This window comes from Oryctolagus cuniculus, chromosome 6 (assembly GCF_964237555.1).
Source record: "Oryctolagus cuniculus chromosome 6, mOryCun1.1, whole genome shotgun sequence".
NCBI lineage: Eukaryota > Metazoa > Chordata > Mammalia > Lagomorpha > Leporidae > Oryctolagus > Oryctolagus cuniculus.
The window spans coordinates 166,836,727-166,851,058 of record NC_091437.1 but is presented as its reverse complement, the minus strand read 5'-3'; the positions used below and the strand labels follow the sequence as shown (position 1 = coordinate 166,851,058).

The 14,332-nt window shown below is 69.1% G+C and overlaps 1 protein-coding gene across 16 annotated transcripts in view; it reads left to right on the top strand.

Annotated features, from left to right (window-relative positions):
* Positions 1 to 12,505, top strand: part of LOC127482722 (maestro heat-like repeat family member 5) — a 29,669-nt gene extending 17,164 nt beyond the window's left edge. For 8 of the 16 annotated variants that reach the window (XM_070075887.1, XM_070075895.1, XM_070075888.1 and 5 more), the window contains 15 exons: positions 1,837 to 1,972; positions 2,080 to 2,177; positions 2,537 to 2,686; positions 2,952 to 3,106; positions 3,531 to 3,675; positions 4,513 to 4,697; positions 5,668 to 5,805; positions 5,900 to 6,011; positions 6,125 to 6,268; positions 6,466 to 6,642; positions 7,129 to 7,284; positions 9,504 to 9,626; positions 11,591 to 11,693; positions 12,000 to 12,074; positions 12,345 to 12,505. In XM_070075887.1, coding sequence (XP_069931988.1) covers positions 1,837 to 1,972; positions 2,080 to 2,177; positions 2,537 to 2,686; positions 2,952 to 3,106; positions 3,531 to 3,675; positions 4,513 to 4,697; positions 5,668 to 5,805; positions 5,900 to 6,011; positions 6,125 to 6,268; positions 6,466 to 6,642; positions 7,129 to 7,284; positions 9,504 to 9,626; positions 11,591 to 11,693; positions 12,000 to 12,074; positions 12,345 to 12,442 — 1,995 coding nt within the window. In that variant the 3' untranslated portion in view covers positions 12,443 to 12,505. Of the gene's footprint in view, positions 1 to 1,836; positions 1,973 to 2,079; positions 2,178 to 2,536; positions 2,687 to 2,951; positions 3,107 to 3,530; positions 3,676 to 4,512; positions 4,698 to 5,667; positions 5,806 to 5,899; positions 6,012 to 6,124; positions 6,269 to 6,465; positions 6,643 to 7,128; positions 7,285 to 9,503; positions 9,627 to 11,567; positions 11,694 to 11,999; positions 12,075 to 12,344 lie in introns of those variants that run through there. The other 8 variants (XM_070075889.1, XM_070075900.1, XR_011389615.1 and 5 more) reach the window with 7 other exon arrangements.
* Positions 12,506 to 14,332: the final 1,827 nt, after the last annotated feature.

Sequence of the window (14,332 nt, the reverse complement as noted above, 5' to 3'; positions counted from 1 at the left end):
GGGGACGAGAAGGGCGGTGTGCGGGAAGCCCTGCGGGAAGCTGTGCACGCGCGCGCGGGGGTGGGGGGAGCTGTGCGGGAAGCCGCGCGCGGGAGGCAGCAGAGGCACCAGCGCAGGCGTCGCGGACACGGGAGCAGGGGCGAGGGCTGGCCCGCCCCCCAGTGCCAGCAGGAACCAATGCGGGGACCCGGAGCAGGTGTGGGCGCGGGACGGGAAAACGTGGGCCGCCCTCCCCGCGGAAACCGGAGGCTACGGTGCGTGAGGGGCCGCCGCCCGGGCTCAGGGTCCAGCCCCAGCCTGGAGGGCGCACGTGCGGTGTGTGCCCCGGAACCGACAGTGCAGTTCCCAGAAGGCACGGGCGGCCGGCCTGGGAGCTCAAAGCACGGCCCACTCTCGCGAAGACCCAAGGCTCCATCGCGTCCACCCACACGCACCCGAAGCAGGCCACACGTCGCGCCTCACCACACAGCTCCAGACGGCTCCAGGCGCCATCGGGAGCCACGCACGCCCGCGCTCCTGCGCTGCTGGTGCCTGCCGGCCCGCACCCCTGAGGCCAGGCCTCGCCTTGAGGACTGCTCCGCGGTGCCGGGAAGCGGGCACCCGAGAGCCGAGGAGGCGGGCAGGGCCGCGCGGGGGCCCAGTGCCTGCTTCTCCAGCGACTCCCGCCGCGTTTGGGCGGGTTTGAACCACGGGTGCACGGCAGGCCATCAGCGCCACCCCGGAGGGTCGGGTGGCCCCTGGGGCCCCCGGGTGAGGCTGGGCGAAGTGGTGCGTGCTGACTGCTCTGCGGGCCTGGCGGGGCCTGCAAGGAGCCGGGAGGCCGCCGCGTGGACGTGGGGGGCGAGGTCGCTTCCCGTTGGAAGCTGTTCAGAAACGGGGCGCTTGCACAAAATGGCAGCTTTCTGACGGTGTCGAGAGGGAGCCGCCGGCGAGAGGTTGCCTGGTGTGGGGAAGACGGGAGGAACCTCCATCAGGAGGACCAGACCCTAAAACTCAAAGCTTGAAGACAGGTGTTAAGAGGCTGGTGGGGGAGGTGTGCGGACTGTCGGTGACGTCACTGGGTCGCCAGCGCCCTACACTGGGGCGCCTGGTGTGCACCCCAGCTGCCGGCTTAGGTGCACCTGGGGAACAGCAGGTGATGGCCTGGGGGGCTGGGGTCCCTGCCACCCTCAGAGGAGACCCCGACTGAGTTCTGAGGCCCTGGCTGTGGCTGGGATTGGGGAGTGAACCAGGGATGGAAGACATCTCTGCCTCTGTGTCTCTCTCTGCCTTTGAAATGAAATGCAAATAAATGAAAATTGCATTCAAGAGCGGGTTAAGACCGATGCCGCCTGCAGTGCCGGCTTCCCGTGTGAATGTGGGTGCCGGCTGGAGTCCCGGCCGCTCCGCTGCCCAGCCGGCTCCCTGCCAACGCGCCGGGAAAGCAGCGGAGGACGGCCAAGTGCCTGCATAGAGCTCCCGGCGCCTGGCTTTGGCCTGGCCGCTGCGGCCGGCCATTTGGGGAAGCCCTGCCTCTCCCTGCGTCTTGGGAACTCTGCTTTTCAGATCAGTGAGGCATTTGGGGAAGTCCCGGAATGTAAAGAAAGCTTGAACGCGACAGAGAATAGATAGGACAGGTAAAGGCCAGCTCTTTAAAAAGAGCCAAATGCAGGTTTTGGAGACGGAATCCACTCTTTGAGCTGGAAAAGCCCCAGGATCAGTTTGCCGGCCGAGGGAAACGGCGGTGGGCCTGCGGCCGGGACCTGCCACAGGGGCCCGGGGCCGGCACCCGGGGGGGGGCAGCGCTGAGGACCCCTGGGGGCAGCCCCCGCGTGCTCACGGTGCCGCCCTTGGCAGGAAGGGGCCATGCCCTCTGCGCTGGGCCACCACGTCGGCCTGCTGACCCTGCTGTGGTGCGACAAGGAGGAGACAACCCGGAAGTACTCCCAGCAGTGCGTGACCCTCCTGCTGCAGCTCACCGTCCTGCAGAGGGGTGAGCAGGGGACGTGGGGGGCCTCACTCCCACTCGGAGCGCTGGGCTGCCCCAGCGGCCAGGGAGGGGTCACTCCAGCTCCCCCCTCCCCCCCGGGCGCGTCACAGCAGGGAGGATGGCGGTGTCCATGCGTCTCAGTAAACTGAAGCAAAGCGAAATTCGGGCGAGCAGAGACTGGGAGGTGAAACTCTACAGCGCCGTGAAGGTGAGGCCCTCGGGCGGGCCGGGGAGGGCACCTCACATCTGCGCCCCTAAGCACCTGCCCAGGACCCCGAGCTCCCTGTGGCCCCTCCTGGGTGCTGGGGACAGGCCCCGCCTCCCCTGCACTGCTCCTGAGGTCCCTGGCTCCCACGGTCCCCAGGGCACTTCTCCCGAGGGGGCGTCTGCGGGCCTGTGGTGCGCACACTTCCCACCAGAGGGCGAGGGCCGTGGCCGCCCGAGGGGTCTCCAAGGGGTCCCCGGGGGGCAGGGTCTGCTCTTGGTGTTCAGGTGCGGAGGGACCTGGGCAAGAGCCCGGCCCGCTGGTGAGCACGGAGGACCCCTGGGCCCCTCCCCTCGGCACAGGCCTTCGAGCGGGACCTGACCGTGGCCCAGCACACGCAGCTGGTGCTGACGCTGCTGCCGGGCCTGTGCAGCCACAGCCGCCTGAGCTGCGACCTGGCCTCCAAGCTCCTCCTGCTGATGTTCGAGGGGCCGGGACTCAAGCCGGAGCAGGTGGGCCCGAGGGCCTGGGGTGGCCACAGCTCCGGCCTCCGCCTGCTGCTGCCGCCCTGCGGGCCCCGGGCGGGGACAGGCCGGAGGTTGCTCTGCGCAGCCCTCAGCTCCGCACTGCCCCACGCCCAGCAGGCAGGAGCCAGGGCAGGGCCACGCGGGGGTGGCGAGGCTGGTGGGGGGGTCTCCGGGAGGCAGCAGCGCGTGGCCAGGCAGGAGCCTGTCTGAGGCGCCCCCCCCCCGCCCGCCCCTTGGCCCTGCCTGGCAGGTGGCGGAGGTCCTGCAGAGCCTGTTCCAGCAGCTGCCCCACATCCCACTGCCGCACGTGCAGCAGGACGCGATGAGGGCCGTGACGGTTCTGGGCACCCAGCACCCACAGGAGACGGTCGAGGTGGTGCTGTCCCTGTGCCACCCCTCGGAGAGGCAGGTCTCTCGCCCAGCCCACTGCCTGCAGGGCCACCGGTCAGCAGGGGCCCTGCACGCCTCACAGTGACTCCCCAGCTGCCCAGAGCCCCAGGCCCGCCATGTCCCACGGGACCAAGGGCCAGCAGCGCCGCGGGCGGAGAAAGCTGCCAGGAGCCCGAGGGCTGTGCAGGCTCCACCCACCAGCGGCCCTGGCTCTGCCCCGCCCCTCGCTCTCAGGGGCAGCTTGCTGGGGTCCCCTGGCGGAGGGTGGGAGGCAAGTGCAGGTGGGGGATGGGCAGTGGGGCTCGCCCGCCACCCTGCTGAGGGCTGACACATCAGGGCGTGCGGGTCTTCACCCAGGGGTCCCGCTGGTGGCCACGGGGGTCGGGGAGCCCCTGTGTGCAGTGGGGCCGGCCGACAGCGGAACCGCCTGTCTCTGCAGGAGGACCTTGCCCCTGTGGAAGGCCCTGGCCACCAACCACCAGCTGGCCTGCAAGGTCATAACTCTGCTCTACATGAAGCTCAAGTTGCGCCCCCCCCGGGGGCTCACCCGACCCAGCTCCCAGACCCAGCTCATCTCCCTGCTGGTGAGCCACTCCCTGAGCCCCTGCGGGGACCCAGGGGGACCCCAGGATGGCCCAGGGCTGTCCTCACCTAACCCCTGCCCTGCACACACAGGCTCCCCAGGCTCCTGGTCCGGGGCCTCCCAGCTGCCATCAGCGCCGTGGCTCCGTGGGGCACCCAACCCTGTCACGGCCAGCCACAACACGCACACCAAGGCCCCCTGCTGACAGCAGTGCCTCCTGGGCACACACGAGGAGGCAGGAGAGGGCCCTCGTGGCCGTAAACCTGACCTGCTCCCCGCGAGGGCGGCAGGGGCCTGGGGGGCAGAGAAGGCAAGCCCCGCGGGCTGTGGTCAGGGGGCATGGCCATGGAAGGTCTGACTCAGGAGTGACCCTGTTAGCCCTGCACTTTGCAAAGTGGGCCCTGGGGTGAGGGAGGGCAGTGAGTGCCGTGCTGCCTCCAGGGACCGGCTGGGCAGGGGACAGGGTGACCACAGGGCTCATGAGAACTGGTGGTGGCAAGAGCCGGGGCAGGTTAGCCCAGCCCTGAGGAGTGGCGGTTGGGGTCAGCGCTGGTCACAGACTCCTGCAACTGGCACAGGAAGCCCGCAGGACTGGGGGCAGCCTGCGCCCCCCACCCAGACCCCACCAGGAAGGGCATCTGGAGCCAATGGTGGGGGCCGGTGAGAGCGTGCAGCAGTGTGGCGACCAGCCCGGGCGTAGGGCAGGGGCTCCCGGCCCTGTGCCTGGGCTGCTGTGGGCGGTTGGGGGGGCCCTCCAGGACCAGCCCAGGCGGCAAGAGTGGAGTCAGGTGTGGCTGTGTGGACAGGTCCCCGGGCCCTGCCCTGTCGCCCGCTGCAGGCCCTGGGCACCATCTATGAGCTCCTGTACACCCAGGAGTACAGGCAGACCATCCACTGGGCCTTCGCGGGCATCCTCCTGGGGCTGCTCACGCAGCTGCACTACCTGTTCGAGCTGGGTGTGGTGGAGGACGTGGCTGACTACCAGGAGGACATCCTGGACAGCAAGCCCCTCAGCCCCTTCAGGTGGGACGCCCGCCGGACCCCAGCCCCCTCTCCCTGCACCCCCGGGCCCCAGCCCCCTCTCCCTACACCCCTGGACTCCAGCCCCCTCTCCCTGTACCCCAGCCCCCTCTCCCTGCACCCCCAGACCCCAGCCCCCTCTCCCTGCATCCCCGGGCCCCAGCCCCCTCTCCCTGCACCCCTGGACCCCAGCCCCTCTCCCTGCACCCCTGGACCCCAGCCCCCTCTCCCTGTACCCCCGGACCCCAGCCCCCTCTCCCTGCACCCCCGGGCCCCAGCCCCCTCTCCCTGCACCCCCAGGACCCCAGCCCCCTCTCCCTGCACCCCCAGGACCCCAGCCCCCTCTCCCTGCACCCCTGGACCCCAGCCCCTCTCCCTGCACCCCTGGACCCCAGCCCCCTCTCCCTGTACCCCTGGACCCCAGCCCCCTCTCCCTGCACCCCCGGGCCCCAGCCCCCTCTCCCTGCACCCCTGGACTCCACCCTCCTCTCCCTGCACCCCCGGACCCCAGCCCCCTCTCCCTGCACCCCCGGGCCCCAGCCCCCTCTCCCTGCACCCCTGGACTCCACCCTCCTCTCCCTGCACCCCCGGGCCCCAGCCCCCTCTCCCTGCACCCCCGGACTCCGGCCCCCTCTCCCTGCACCCCCAGGACCCCAGCCCCCTCTCCTTGCACCCCCAGGACCCCAGCCCCCTCTCCCTGCACCCCCGGACTCCACCCTCCTCTACCTGCACCCCCGGACCCCAGCCCCCTCTCCCTGCACCCCCAGGACCCCAGCCCCCTCTCCCTGTACCCCCAGGACCCCAGCCCCCTCTCCCTGCACCCCCAGGACGCCAACCCTCCCCTCCCTGCAGCCCCTCCCACACATCTGGGCAAAAGGCCCTGGGTTACCTGCTGGGGCCCAGGGGAGCAGGGGAGGGGCGCGTGAGGGGCGCCACAAGGTGGCAGCCTCGCCAGCCCCTGCACCTGCCCCAGGACGTGCCTGGAGGCCGTGAAGGGCCTCTTCTGGACCACCAGCTACTGGGAGGTCTTCGCCTACATCCAGCTGCTGCAGGGCTGGGCGCTCCTGGAGCGCCCGGACACCTACGGGGAGGGAGTGAGCCTCCTGGCCAGGTGAGCGGGGTACCCTCTCCCAGGCTCACCCTCCCTCGCAGCTCCAGGGTGCAGGGTGCAGGCTGCGCCTCCCCCGGCCGCGTCTCGCCGACAGGGCCATGGTGCAGTATGACTGCGAGGTCAAGGCTGTCCTGGGGCAGGCGGTCATCTCCCTGAAGAGCATGGAGGAGCGAGACAACGTGGTGGCCATCCTCCTCCTCACGGAGGTCAGCCCCTCGCCCACCGCTGCCCTGGCCAGCCTCGGGGAACTGGACGCCCCTCCGCCGCCTCCTCCTACCCGGCTCATCTGAGATCTGCCTGGGGCTGCGCCCCTCCCCAGTTTCTCAACAGCGCGGAGGTCTTCCAGCAGGCATCCCGGAAGAAGATGGACACCCTGCTGAACCTGGGCCTGGGCCACTGCAACCAGCTGGTGCGGGCCATGAGCCTCAAGGGCCTCAGCAGCACCACCATGCACCCCAAAAAGGTGAGAGGAGGAGCCGCGGGCGTCCCACGGCGCCCCTCAGCGGAGGCCACTGCGGGCGCTCCCTCAAGCTCCCGCCAGCAGGGAGGGCGGGGGCGGGCGTGTCCTTTCTCCCCGAGGGCGGGGGTCCCAGGCCCCGCCTCTGCCCCGCCCCCGCCGAGCTGCCAGCGGCGGGAGCCCGAGTCCGGGGTCTCCCGCAGGTGTTCCTGCTGCGGAACCGGCTGGCCGGGCTGCTGGACAGCTTCCTGCGGCCGGACACCAAGGACCTCTTAGGCCTGATGGGCATCCTGGGCGACATCCTGCACCGCCTGGGCCTGCAGGGCGCCGGCTCCGCCAGCATCAAACTCGCCCAGCACCTGCTGTCCTTGTTCGAGGATGTGAGCAGCCGGGCGGCCGCCGGGAGGGGGCGGCGGGGGCCAGCACCACCTGCACCGGCGTCCCCGGCCGCCCCGGGGCGCCTTCCGCCGGCGCGCGCCTGCGCAGTGCTGCCCAGGCCCGCCGGCCAGAGGAGCGCCTTCTGCCCTGGCCGGGCCTTGTGGGTTATGACCGGAAACCTGGCCCTGGGGAAAGCAAGGCTCTGCCCAGGGCAAGGAGGCCCCACCCACTCGCTGGCCATGGCCTTGAAGGCCCTGGGCTTCACCACGCTCAGTCCACACCCGGGAGGGGCGGCGGGGCGCTGGGCAGGGGAGCAGGGCAGGGCTCCTGGTTTAAACAGACCCTTGGGCAAGCCGGGGGCGGGGTGAATGGTTTTGGGGGTGATGAGCGCATGAGGCCTGGAGAAGCGGGGGGGGGGGGGAGGCAGGGGCTCCAGGTGCGGGCGGGGGCAGAGGCAGGGGCTCCAGGTATGGCGGCGTGTCCCCCAGGAGCGGGAGGAGGTGCGCAGCGGGGCCATCTTCCTGTTTGGAGATGTCATAGACAGCGGCAGCAGGAAGTTCCGGCAGGCGTTCAAGACCCTCGCCTTCCAGGCCGTGGTGCCCCTGCTCTTGCACATGGCTGACCCCTGCCCCACCGTGGTCACGGTGAGCGCTGGTCCCGGCGAGGTGGGGAAGGCCCCTTGCTGGGCAGTGGCCTGGGCAGCCCCAGAGAGCAGAGGCCAGGGCTCGGCTGCCTGGGCCGGGCAGGGGGCAGGGGGCAGGCCTGGCCTCGCAGGAGAAAAGCAGAGGCCGGGTCCGAGTGACCGTCCAGGAACCACACCCACTCCCCAAGGTTCCCCATTCCCCCCTGCTGGCGGCCCCAGGACCTTGGGGGCCTCGCTGGCCTGGGCACCACCCCTCCTCCCAGCACTGGGAGCCCAGCCCGCGGGGTCACTGCTGCTTCTACCTGCCCCGTGGAAAGGCATCCAGCTGCCGAGCACCTCCAGCCCTGGGCGGAGCGGGTCTCACGCCCCCAGCGGATCCCTAGGGGTGGCCTGGAGCCCCCGGCTCTGTCACACGCGCTCCAGCCTCCACAGGGAGTCCTGGCCTCCACAGGGAGACCCTCCAGGAAGCCGGCTGGCAGCCCTAGGTGCCCTCCGGCCCCCACGGGTGGATATGTAGGTTGCTGGATGAGGATGGCAGGTGGATGGATGAATGAGTGGGTGTGTGTGTGTGGATGGAGAATGGGCGAGTGCATGCCTGGATTGATGGGCGAGTGCATGCCTGGATTGATGGACGGATGGATGGGTAGGTGGTGGATGGGTGGATATGTAGGTTGCTGGATGAGTGGGTGGATGGGTGGGTAGATGAATGAATGAGTGGGTGGGTGTATAAGTTGGTGGGTGGGTGGGTGGATGGATGAACGCATGGGTAGATGGATGAGTTTTGGGTGGATGGACAGTGGGGGCGTGGCTAGCTGACTGAACTGATGGATGCACGGTTGTGCGTGTGTGTGGACAGATGGATGGATGAGGGGATGGACGGATGGACTGGTGGGAGCATGGGTGTGTGTGTGTGGATGGAGAATGGGCGAGTGCATGCCTGGATTGATGGACGGATGGATGGGTAGGTGGTGGATGGGTGGATATGTAGGTTGCTGGATGAGTGGGTGGGTGGGTGGATGGGTGGGTGGATGGATGTATGAGTAGGTGGTAGGTGGGTGAATGGATGGGGGGGTGGGTTTTTGGGTGGATGCATGGATGGGTGGGTGGCTAGCTGACCTGATTGATGGATGCATGGGCGTGTGTGTGGACAGATGGGTGGGTGGGTGGATGGACTGTGGGTGCATGGGTCTGTGCTGGATGGACAGATGGGTAAGTGGATGGAGAATGGATGAATGGATGCCTTGTTGATGTGTGAGTGGATGGATTGACGGATGGATGTGCAGGAGGCCAGCGCAGGGCAGAATGTAGCTAAGGTAGAGACCGAGGGTTCCAGCGATGGTTCAAGGGAGGAGGTGGTAGAGGCACCAGGGGCTGCAGTGGGAGACAGATCCGTCCAGGTCTCAGAAACTCCAGCAACAGGAGAAGCTCTGTGGACTCTCAGCGCCTCCCAGGGAGGGCCAGCAGAGTGCTCCCTGCACAGACGGGCACAGGTGGGGGGCAGAGGGTGCTCCCTGCACAGACGGGCACAGGTGGGGGGCAGCGGGTGCTCCCTGCACAGACGGGCACGGGTGGGGGGAGGCTGGCTCAGTGGGGGTGGGGGGCAGAGGGTGCTCCCTGCACAGACGGGCACGGGTAGGGGAGGCTGGCTCAGCGGGAGTGGGGGCAGAGGGTGCTCTCCGTCTGTTTCTGTCCCTGGCACGTATCAAGCGCCTGCTGTGGGCAGAGCCTGGGGTTGGTGTTGGGGCGGAGCAGCGGCTGGGTGACTCGGGGAAGCTGGGGGCTCTGGAAATGAGAAGTGGGAACGTGGCTCTGGGCTGCCAGGGTCTCCTGCCCCAGGCCCCCGACCAGGTGCCCACCAGCCCTGGAGGCTGCAGGCCCAAGCTGCAGGGAGGCCCCTCTGCATCCTCCTGTGGCTGGACGGAGGCCCCCCTGTCCTCATGTGGCCAGGCAGATGTCCCTCTGTCCTCCCGTGGCCGGGGCAGCCCCTCCGTGTCCTCACGGGGTCGTCTCCTCCCCTCCTCCAAGGACACCGCGTGTGTGCAGGGTCAGGGCCCAGCGCACGGCCCCACTGCTTCTCAGTCACCCCCAGACACGGCCGCGCCCCGAGGTCCTGGGACCCTGGGGGCCTTCCTGGGGGGAGCAAGCGGCTGCCGGGTGTGGGCGTGCCTGTGGGAGGGAGGCGGGCACGCGAGGGCCAGCGGCCTCCTGTTGTGGCCGCAGAAGTCCAAGTCCACCCTCCTGCGCTGCGCCCTCCTGCTCAAGTGGGAGTTCCGGAAGGAGCTGTTTGGCAAGCTGGCGTGGGGCCGCGGCCCGGGTGCCGAGAACGACATTTTTGTCTACATGGTAAGGTGCGGGCCCTGGGCGGGCGGCGGCGTGCGTGGTCACCGGAGCCCGTGGTGGGGGTGGGGAGGGGGCGGCGCCCTGCTTTTCCAGGGGCTCTGTCGCCGGGGAGCCCGGCCTGTGCCTCTGAGGCCCCCGGCAGGCAGGAGGGGACACTTTGGATTCCGGAGCCCGGGAAAGGCCCAGGCCCTCCAGCTGCCCCCGTTCTCACGGCAGCGCCATGGTCCCTGGGTGCTGTCCCTCCCGCGCGCCGGGCCCTGGGGCTTCCTCTGGGCACCCAGACGCGGAGGGTGTCTCTGGCCGGGGATGGCACCGCCCTGGATCTCTGGGCTCTCAGTGAAGAGCGGAAACAGACGCAGCTCCGCGGGGAGCCCGCCCACCCAGGACCAGGGCCCCTGCCCCTCCTCGGGCTCCGCCCAGCCCCGTTCCCGGGCCGGGGCTTCCTGCGGGCACCGTGGCGAGGGCGAGGCCTGGCCTGGACCTGGTGGCCCGCGCCTCTGCTCAGGACGGGTGGGGGCGGCTGTCGCCAGGGCTGCCCCGGCGCTGGGTGTCCCTGGGCGTGGAGGGGCACAGGCCAGGCTTGGTCTCACGCCTGGTTTCCTGCTGGCGTTCACGTCATGAGCTGCGTTTACAGCACCGAACGGTCCGCTTCAGGCTGCCGCAGCTGGGACAGCCACAGGCGCACAGCGGAGGGCGCAGGGAGGAGGGGGCGCGGGGCACTCCCGCCTTGGCACGCTTGCTGCACACGTGTGTGCTTCATCAGGGCCCTGGTTTGCGACTGAGGGGGGGCCGCCGCTGCGGGCCTGCACAGGGGACCGTGGGGCACTCTGTCCCCTGCGGCTGTGTGGGTGCCCCCCCAGCCTTTCACCTGCCTCTGCTTCCAGGGTGGCTGAGGCCCCGCCCCTGTAGTGCTGGCGCCCCGGGGCGGGTCACATGGGCTAGAAGCGGGGTTCCCGCCCCGGCCGCCGGGCATCCCGTGGGCAGGGCCGTGAGGGGACCCGGTGCTGGGCGCCGCCCCGCAGCCCTGCCTCTGCCCTTATCTCCAGTCACCAGCGCCCGCGTCCACCTGCACGCCAAGCTGCTCTCCCTCCGCGGGCGCCTCAGCCCTTGTCTCTGTCCCCCGGCTGAGCCCCGGAGGCCAGGGAGGGGGGCGCGGGCAGAGCCGGCCTCCGTCCCAGGGCCCACCTGCCTCGTGGAGCTGCCCTTCTCTGTGGACTCTCGCCCACCTGGGTGGCCTCTTCCAAGTCCCCGTCCCCAGACCGCCCGGGAGGTGGCCGCTCAGTGCCGCGGTCCCCAACGCCACCCTTTAAGCAGATTCTCTTCCCTTGAGCACTGTTACTCCTGGCGGTGTTAGAATGTTCTGGGCCCTTCCTGTTCCCCCTCCCGCCAAGACACGGGTGCTGCCTGTAGGGGGCGGGCGGTGGGCGGTGCTGGGGGAGGAGCCCGGGACGGTGACTCAGGGGTCTTCCCCTGACGCCCGCGGTTCAGCACCTGGCGGTCCTATGCCACCCAGATTCCCAACTCCTATGCCACCCAGATTCCCAACTCGCAGGCCCCCTGCCCCCGCTCCCGGTGGGCGTGGCCTCGCGGTCTCTGGGGGAGGAGCGGGCTGGGGGCGCAGGGCCAGGGATGCACTCACGAGGGCTCGTGGTGGTGGGAACAGACTCAGACCAGCAGACGGAGCGGCTAAGGAGCTGCGGGGCCTCCACGGAGGCTCAGGTGCTGCCCCCCCAGCTCCTTCCGCCGCCTCCCCCCCCCGCCCCCGATTCCCTGGACAAGCAGCAAGGCCCCAGGCTGCTGCCCCGTGTGCAGCTGGGCGGGGTGGGCTGGGGGCAGGCACGGGAGGGGCCTCACTGGGGACGGCGTGAGGGACCCGGTCCCTCGGGACCTCAGCTCCGCTCGCCAGCTCCTCCCTGCGCACCCCCCACCCCGGCGGGGCCGCAGCCTGGCCCTACGTCTGCCCGCAGGTGGAGAGCAACTTCGGCAAGTACCCCCAGTTCCTGCTGCAGGCCCTGGTCTACCTGAAGAGCCCACACAGGCCCCTGAAGCTGGCCGCCATGAAGTTCATCGGTGGGCGCTCCCCAGCGGCCCCGCCTCCACTCCACTCACCAAGCTCAGTCCCCCAACCCCTGCAGAGGGCGGGCCAGGGGTGGATGGGGCGGCGCCTGCAGCCGGAGCCTCAGCAGCGGCCCCGCCCCTGCCCCCTACTCCTAGGTCCCCCGCCCCCGACCCAACCTCAGCAGCGGCCCCGCCCTCACCCCTACCCCCAGGGCCCCCGCCCCCGCCCCAGCAGCGTCCCCGCCTCCACCCCTACCCCTAGGACCCCCCCCCGCCCCCGCCCCCAGCCTCAGCAGCGGCCCCGCCCCCGTCCCGCAGGGGCCCTGCTGCAGGACTACTTCCCAGAGCTCTGCTTCTACCTGAGAAAGGGCGACCTGCCCGTCATCAAGAGATGTACGTGGGTCCGCCCCCCTCAGCCAGGCCCCGCCTCCCTCAGATTGACCCCGCCTCCCTCAGCCAGCCCCGCCCCCATCAGCAGGCCCCCCCCACCTCCCTCAGATTGTCCCTGCCTCCCACAACCAGGCCCGCCCCTCAGCCAGGCCCCGCCTCCCTCAGATTGGCCCCGCCTCCCAAGCCAGGCCCGCCCCCTCCGCCAGGCCCAGTCTCCATGACAGGCCCCGCCCCCCTCAGACTGGCTAGGCTGAGCCCCGGTCCTGTGCGCAGACTTGGAGCCGCTGGAGCAGGACCCGGACGCGGCGTGCCGCAGGTTCTACCGGAACTTCGTGGAGGACATCACGGAGCTGTCCCGCAGCGTGACCTGAGCCCGGCCGGCTGCCGAGTGCCTTTTTAGTCTATTAAATGCGGACAGAGTTCCGCTGCCTCTGCTCTCTGCCGGTCCCCGTGGGGTCAGGGCGGGGTGGGGGGCGACAGCCCGGCCAGGGCCCTGTGAGTGCAGGCGCCCCCAGGGCGGGTTTCGGTGTGGCCACCTGCCCGCGCTGGCCCCTGGCCCGCGCTGGGGCCCCGGCCGGCTAGGGTGGGCTGGACCTGCAGAGAGACGCAGTGGACACCCTGTGCTCTTGGGCGTGGGGTTGGCTCTGGCTGCCGGGGGTGTGGGAGGTGGGACCTCCGTCGCAGTGTCCTGGAGGGGCCTCTGCTCCCCTCCCGCCCCAGCAAACGCGGGCGCCCTGCCCTGAGCCTCACAGCTGGGAGCCAAGCGACCCCAGCAGAGACCCAGCAGGCACCATGCAAGAGGAGGGAGGAGGGCAGCTGAGTGAGGACCCCACTAGGCTAGGACTCTGCAGGGGCCTGGGGCAGCAGCCCCCCGCCAACCCCCGCGTGCAGCTGGCCAGGCAGCAGTGGTCAGCAAGGTAGCAGCTTCTTTTTTTAAAGATGTATTTATTTGGGCCGGCGCCGTGGCTCACTAGGTTAATCCTTCACCTGAAGTGCCAGCATCCCATATGGGCGCCGGTTCTGTCCCGGCTGCTCCTCTTCCAGTCCAGCTCTCTGCTGTGGCCCGGGAGTGCAGTGGAGGATGGCCCAGGTCCTTGGGCCCTGCACCCCATGGGAGACCGGGAGGAAGCACCTGGCTCTTGGCTTCGGATCGGCGCAGCGCCGGCCATGGCGGCCATTTGGGGGTGAACCAACGGAAGGAAGACCTTTCTCTCTGTCTCTCTCACTGTCTAACTCTGTCAAAAAAAAAAAAAGATTTATTTAAGAGGCAAAGCTACAGAAAGGAGAGAGAGTGAGAGAGGTCTTCCATCCCCTGGTTCACTCCCCAAATGGCTGCAACGGCTGGAGCTGGGCCAGGGCGAAGCCAGCAGCGGGGAGCTTGTGAGGGGTCTCCCACGCGGCTGGCAGGGGCCCGAGGACTTGGGCCATCTTTGGAAGCTTTGTGTTCCGTGGGCCCCTCCCCACGCACAGGCTGATCCCGGGCTTTCTACTGGACACAGGGACCCGACACATGTGTGGGCGGATCGGGAGGGTCCACACGGGAGCTCAGGGCTGAGGTTTGCAGGCAGTCACAGGACAGAATACAGGCGCTGGTTCGAGTCACGGCTGCTCCACTTCCGATCCAGCTCCCTGCCGAGGCCCCTGGGAGAGTAGTGGAGGATGACCCAAGTGCGTGGGAGACCCAGAGGGAGCGCCTGGCTCCTGGGTTCGAGTCGGCTCATCTCCTCGCTTCGTAACTCTGCCTCTCAAACAAATAGATCAATTTAAAAACAGGCACGGCTCGGATTTCTGGGATTGCCGGAGTCCCGTCTCATCCCCTGGGTTTGGGCTCTGCCCCTGCTCTGCTCCCTGGAGGCAGCGGCGATGGCTCAGGCACCTGGGTCCCTGCACCCACCTGGGAGACCCGGATTGAGGTCTGGGCTCCTGGCTTTGGCCTGGCCCAGCCCAGGCTGCCGTGGACATCTGGGGAGTGACCCAGTGGATAGAAGATCCCTGTCTCTTCCTTTCAAATAAAAATAAGAGTTGTTTAAAAAGAAAAAGAATTCTATAAAAATATTTGAACAAAAGACAAAACACGGAGAATACACATTTTTTTTTAAACAAAGTGAACTATTCAAGAACAACGGGACTATTCACCCTCGATGCCTGGGAATGCATGGGAGAGGGGGGGAGGTTGAGCGGAGGGAGCCCGGGCGCGGCTGGACCCCCATAGCGCAGGGCTGGCGGCGCAGAGAGGAGTCTGCGCGCAGTGCAGGCCCCTG